Raw genomic sequence first — 6,235 nt, 5'->3', positions numbered from 1 at the left:
TTTTTTTTTTTTTTTTTCTGCAGTGGTGAAGGCTATGAGTTACTCACCAGCTATCGAAAAAGAAGAAAAAAAGTTTCAGAAGATGTGTGACAGTAAATAGTAATCGTGAACAGTAACCGTAAATAGTGACGGTGAATAGTGACGGAAGCGGCGACTGATTAGGGTTAGGCTCTAATACCAAATAATTGTATATTAATTGTATTATATTATGATTGTAATTAGAATGAGATTAGATATACGATATATATATATAGACTAGGATATATATGTATAGGATACATATACACATCACCTTCCTTCTTCTACACACACTTCTCATGTGATGTTAAACAACAAATCCAATTATGTTTTCTCCCTTTCGTCATCATCATCTTCTTCTTCCTTTCTCCCGAAATTCAATGTCATCATCCCCAACAAACAAACCCTAATCACTCATCTAAATCCTCATTCATCATTACAATCCGATTCATTTCATAAATGAAGAAAACCCATCTTCCATTCCTCTTATTAACATTCACTCTTTCACTCACAACCGTCCACTCGCAGTCGAACGATTCCGACGTAATGCAGACCCTAAAACACAATCTCGACCCATCAACCACACCCAATTGGTCCGACCCGAATCCATGCAACTGGGTCTACGTAACCTGCTCCAAAGACAACCGGGTCACCGGCATTCAAGCCAATGGTCTCAACCTTAAAGGCTCATTACCTCAAACCCTCAACAATCTCACTCAACTCCAACTCTTAGAGCTCCAATTCAACCAACTCAGTGGCCCATTACCGAGTCTCACCGGGTTAACTCAGCTCCAGAACCTCTTCATCAACAACAACAATTTCACCTCAATTCCCAACGATTTTTTCGACGGTATGTCTTCGTTACAGAATGTTTATCTTGATTACAATGCCTTTGATTCTTGGTCTATTCCTCATAGTTTAAAGATTGCTTCCAATTTGCATATATTTTCTGCTACTGCCACTAATTTAACTGGGAAAATACCTGATTTTTTTGGGAATGATACGTTTACCGGGTTGGTTACGCTTCGGTTAGCTTTGAATTGTTTAGAAGGGGGGTTGCCCAATACGTTTTCGGGTTCTTTGATTCAGAGTTTGTGGTTAAATGGGCAGCAGAGTTTGCATAGGTTGAATGGTAGTGTTGGTGTTTTACAGAACATGACACAGTTGACCGAAGTTTGGCTTCATGGGAATTTGTTTTCGGGTCCGTTGCCGCAGTTATGGGGGTTGAATAAGTTGCAGAGTTTGAGTTTAAGTAATAATAGTTTAACCGGCACTGTTCCACATTCGTTAACTGGTTTGCAGTCTTTAAAAGTTTTGAACTTGAGTAATAATATGTTTCAAGGGCCAATGCCGAAGTTTGATAAGTCGGTTTCGGTTGATATGACTGGGATTGGTAGTTTTTGTTTGCAAGAACCGGGGGTCGAGTGTGATTCGCGTGTTAATTTGTTGGTTGCGGTTGCGGAGTCTGTTGGGTATCCGCAACTTTTTGCTGAGAAGTGGAAGGGGAATGATCCGTGTAACTTGTGGTTGGGGATCACTTGTTCGAGTAGCGGGGAGATTACGGTTGTTAATTTTAGAAAAATGGGGCTTACGGGTACTATTTCGACGAATTTTTCGTCGATTATGTCGCTGCAAAGGTTGATTCTTGCGGATAATAATCTTACGGGTGTTATACCTAACGAGCTTAAAGATTTGCCTCATCTTGTGGAGATAGATGTTTCGAACAATCAACTTTATGGTAAAGTTCCAAGCTTTAAGGAGAACGTTACGGTGGTAAGTGACGGGAATCCGAAGATGGAGACAGACGGTCCCACTGCAACGCCGGTTTCACCCTCTGGCGGTGATCAAAGACCGAAAGGTAATGGTGGTGGTGGTGGCAATGGTGGTGGTGATCGAGGCAGTGATAGTGGTGGCGGTGGTGGTCGTGGTCGTGGTCGTTCAAATACGGGGATTTTTGTAGGATGTTTTATTGGCGGAGTTGGTACCGTCTTGCTAATGGCATTGCTAGCATATTGTGTTTACAAACTCAAAACCAAACTTAAAGTTAACCGTTCGCGTAGTCCGGTTAATCATAGTACAGTGGTGGTACACCCCCGCCACTCGGGTTCTGACGGTGACGGGGTTAAGATCACGATTGATGATGCGTGCACGGATAACCGGTCCCAGGAGATAAACAGTATGTCGAGTAGCGGACCGAGTGACAACGCAATCGAAGTCGGGAATCTGTTAATTTCAATCCAAGTACTTAAAAGCGTCACGAACAATTTCAGCCCGAGTAACATACTAGGGAGAGGCGGGTTTGGAACAGTTTACAAAGGCGAGTTGCATGACGGAACTAAAATCGCGGTCAAACGAATGGAATTGAGCATCACGAATGAGAAAGGGTTATTCGAATTTCAGTCCGAAATCTCGGTTCTTACCAAGGTTAGACATCGACATTTAGTTGCGCTTTTAGGGTATTGTTTGGATGGAAACGAGCGATTACTCGTGCTTGAATACATGCCTCAAGGGGCACTAAGTCGGTTCTTGTTTAATTGGGAGAGCGAAGATTTGAAGCCTCTTGATTGGACTACGAGATTGGTGATTGCTTTAGATGTGGCAAAGGGGGTTGAATATTTGCATGGTTTAGCACAACAAAGTTTCATTCATCGCGATCTTAAACCGTCTAATATTCTTCTTGGTGATGATATGCGGGCTAAAGTCGGGGATTTCGGGCTTGTTCGGCTCGCTCCGGATGGTAAAGTTTCACTTGTTACACAATTGGCAGGAACATTTGGGTATCTTGCACCAGAATATGCAGGTAAATGATACTTCATATTTCTAGCAGCCAGTACAAACTTAATTACATTATATTATATTATATATACTACAATTACCAACTTTGCTTGATTAGTGATTTGAGGATTTTTTTTGGTCTTTTATCTTTTTTGCTTTTGTTAATCTTTTTATATGTTTACTCCTCAACTTTTAGGCTTCAGCATTGACATTTACAACCCCTTAACTTTCTTACGCGTTTATTTTTATGTACATGTGGGCTAAGTAGTTAATGTGGTAAAATATCAGATATCGGTCAAGGACCGATCTTTGAGATATTGGTTATCGCGGTGGGATATCGGTAATTTTAATATCATGCTAAATTTATATATATAGCAATTTAACACTAACAATTTAGTATACTCTCCTACCATTAACAAATGAGCCTTTTGCAACTTGCAAAACACAAACAATTGTAGCAGGTAGGAACTGACTAAGACGTAAAACACTAACATTTAACAGTAACAACTAACAATTAAGACTTAAAACACTAATAGTAGCAATAAGAAGAAAGACGAATGGAAGAAATAAGAAGAAAGGTACTGGTATCGGGAAAATCGGCGATACATCGATCAAATATTGGTCCAATATCGCCGATATTATCAGTACCAATATTCTGACCGATGTTTTGCACCGATATCTCGGTAAGGACCGATAACCGACATATTGGTGATATATCGGGATATTAACTACATAGCATGTGGGTAGAAATTCAAGTTGATTTACGTTTCGCCGTAAATTTTCCCCAGAAATGAGTCGGGTCAAATATAATATGTTGGGAGTTGGCTACAAAGTCTATTTTTCCTACAAAGTGTACAAAGTCATAAAACACCACAATTTTAGCCATAAAACACACTCAAACCCCACAAATAACAAAGTGAAGATTACTAAAACGTCATATTTGTGGGTTTTGTTTTGTGTTTTGGATGATAAGGCTTTGATTTTCAAATGACTAATATTAGTGTGTTTTATGATGATCATCATGTTGTGTTTTATATTCATAGTTCTAAGATGGTGTGTTTGAAGTTTTTATGGAATGTTAAGGTTTGGATATTGTGTTTTAGTGATCTTCACTCTGTTATTTGTGGGTTTTGAGTGTGTTTTATGGTTGAAATTGTGGTGTTTTATGACTTTGTACACTTTGTAGAAAAAATGGACTTTGTAGCCGAACCCCACCCTATATACTATGTTGTTATTCATATTATTATGTATGTTTTTGGCTAGTCTACGTTTTGACATAAATTTTGTTTTTTTTTTTCCAGAAAGGAGTCAGGTCAATTATAATATGTTTTTTGTGCTTATTTTTATGTATATTTTTAGTTGATTTACGACTTAATTTTTTTTCGGATCGCCACGGCAATGCGCGAGGCAATTTACTAGTTATATAACATTATTAACATTTGAACAATCAATTCCAGAGACCCTTTTAGATTTTGTGTTTCATTATTGCTAAATTATGTGTTGATGTTTATTCAGTTGCGGGCCGAGTGACTACCAAGATCGACGTGTTCAGTTTCGGGGTGATTCTAATGGAATTAATCACAGGAAGAAAAGCATTGGAAGAAACCCAACCAGAAGACAGTGTTCATCTGGTTCAATGGTTTAAAAAAATGCACATAAACAAGGCCACCTTTAGAAAAGCCATTGACCCGTGTCTTGAACCATTTCTCGATGAAACAGCGTTAGCCAGTGTGACCATGGTAGCTGAGTTAGCCGGCCATTGCTGTGCCCGTGAACCGTACCAGAGACCAGACATGAGTCATGCGGTCAATGTGTTATCGTCTCTTACCGACCTTTGGAAACCAACTGAATCAGACCAGGATGATATTTATGGAATTGACCTTGACACGCCTTTGCCTCAGGTGGTTAAGAGATGGCAGGCCATGGATAACGAGTCTGGGCGCACCGACAACACACGATCGAGCCTGACCTCTTTAGCCTACGCGCACCATGATCCTATGGCATCAACCATCAATTCTGATGGCGAGAATCGGTTTTGATTGGAGATATGTTTGGTTTGTGTATTCTTTGTGATGCTTCTTTATCTGCTACCTTATTTGTCATCTGTTTAATAATCAAGAGTTTTTTTTTTTTTTTTTTTTTTTGTAGTATTTTTCTTTCTTCTTTTGCTAATTTACATTCTTTTTGTAACAATTTGCAATGCACAGATTGATTGCTGTCTTCTTTAGTTCTTGGTTAAGGTTACGGTCCGGTTTGGCCGCTTTTGACGAATATTTTGTTTCGAAGCACTAACTACAATCCTAGGAAACGACCAACCATACTGGCCGGTTTCACGGTTTGGGCTACCTTTTTTATATCTTTTTGTTTCAAAAGCCGTTAACCATTAATATATAACTAGTGGGATTCTCTGCATTTTGCGGCGGATTGTCGACCAGTATCGGTTTGGTAAATGTTTATATCTAACGTGCGTATTAGATGCTGTTTATTTGATATAAAACCGAAAAAATTAGAATGTAAACATTTAATATCTAAGGAGCATGTTGGGTATGGTTTATTTTTATAGAAACCAAAAGATTTAAAAATGTTTTGTGAACATTTAATTATTTAACGAGCATGTTTGATACGGTTTAACTTCATGACACCAAAGTTTTTTTTAAAAGAAAAAAACGTTTGTTTAAACGTTCATCTTTTCTAACATGTGTGTTAGAGAGGGTAATTATTTTAAAATTTTGAAATCATATATAATGGTTCTTGCAAACTATGTAATGTTTTAGAACGGAATTAAAATAAGTATTATGCAACAAATATTAGAATCGGTTTTATAATTTGGAATCGGTTTACTACTCAATCAAAAAGTACTTTACCCGATTGGGCCCAGTAACTTTCATAATTGTTTGTAGCGGAGAATTCAAGAATTTTTATTTTTTTAAATTGGGCCATACAGGTTTTTGTTTTCATTTTCGAAATCTATCCAAAAATAAATGAGAGAGACATTCTTAAGCAAGTCTTTCTCTATGTAAATCGCTCTATAAATACAAAACACTTAAATAAAATAAACAATCATCAACCATAGTCCATAATTTTCAATTTTAAGTTTCATACATTCAAACCCTGGTTTTCAATATTGATGACTTGTAGCTAATCCTTTAAACAAATAAAGCTTTAAATAAAACAACAAAATCATTAACTAGAAGTCTAGAACAACAAAAAAACATAAAAAAATCAAACTCTTACACATCTATATGAGAAACCATACTCGTTCTATATGAGAAGCCTAGAACAACCTAATCATCACATAAAACAACAAAAAAAAAGTTAATAAAGAAACCATACCTGTTCTATATGAGAATTTCGGGAAAATATGGGTCGGTTCTTGCCGGAATTTTGGTTTTTCCGGCAAAAAAATGGGTCTGGTAGAGCACAGTGGTTGCTGGAGATATTG

General features: G+C 37.6%; 1 protein-coding gene across 1 annotated transcript; it reads left to right on the top strand.

Annotated features, from left to right (window-relative positions):
* The first annotated feature begins 313 nt into the window (after positions 1-313).
* Positions 314-5,066, top strand: LOC110922617 (receptor protein kinase TMK1). The gene is made up of 2 exons (XM_022166882.2): positions 314-2,818; positions 4,309-5,066. The coding sequence occupies exons 1-2, from the start codon at positions 478-480 to the stop codon at positions 4,830-4,832; spliced, it is 2,865 nt and encodes a 954-aa protein (XP_022022574.1). The 5' UTR covers positions 314-477; the 3' UTR covers positions 4,833-5,066.
* Positions 5,067-6,235: the final 1,169 nt, after the last annotated feature.

The sequence above is a fragment of the Helianthus annuus genome, chromosome 17 (genome assembly GCF_002127325.2).
Source record: "Helianthus annuus cultivar XRQ/B chromosome 17, HanXRQr2.0-SUNRISE, whole genome shotgun sequence".
Classification (NCBI taxonomy): domain Eukaryota; kingdom Viridiplantae; phylum Streptophyta; class Magnoliopsida; order Asterales; family Asteraceae; genus Helianthus; species Helianthus annuus.
This window is presented reverse-complemented; position numbering and strand designations above follow the sequence as displayed.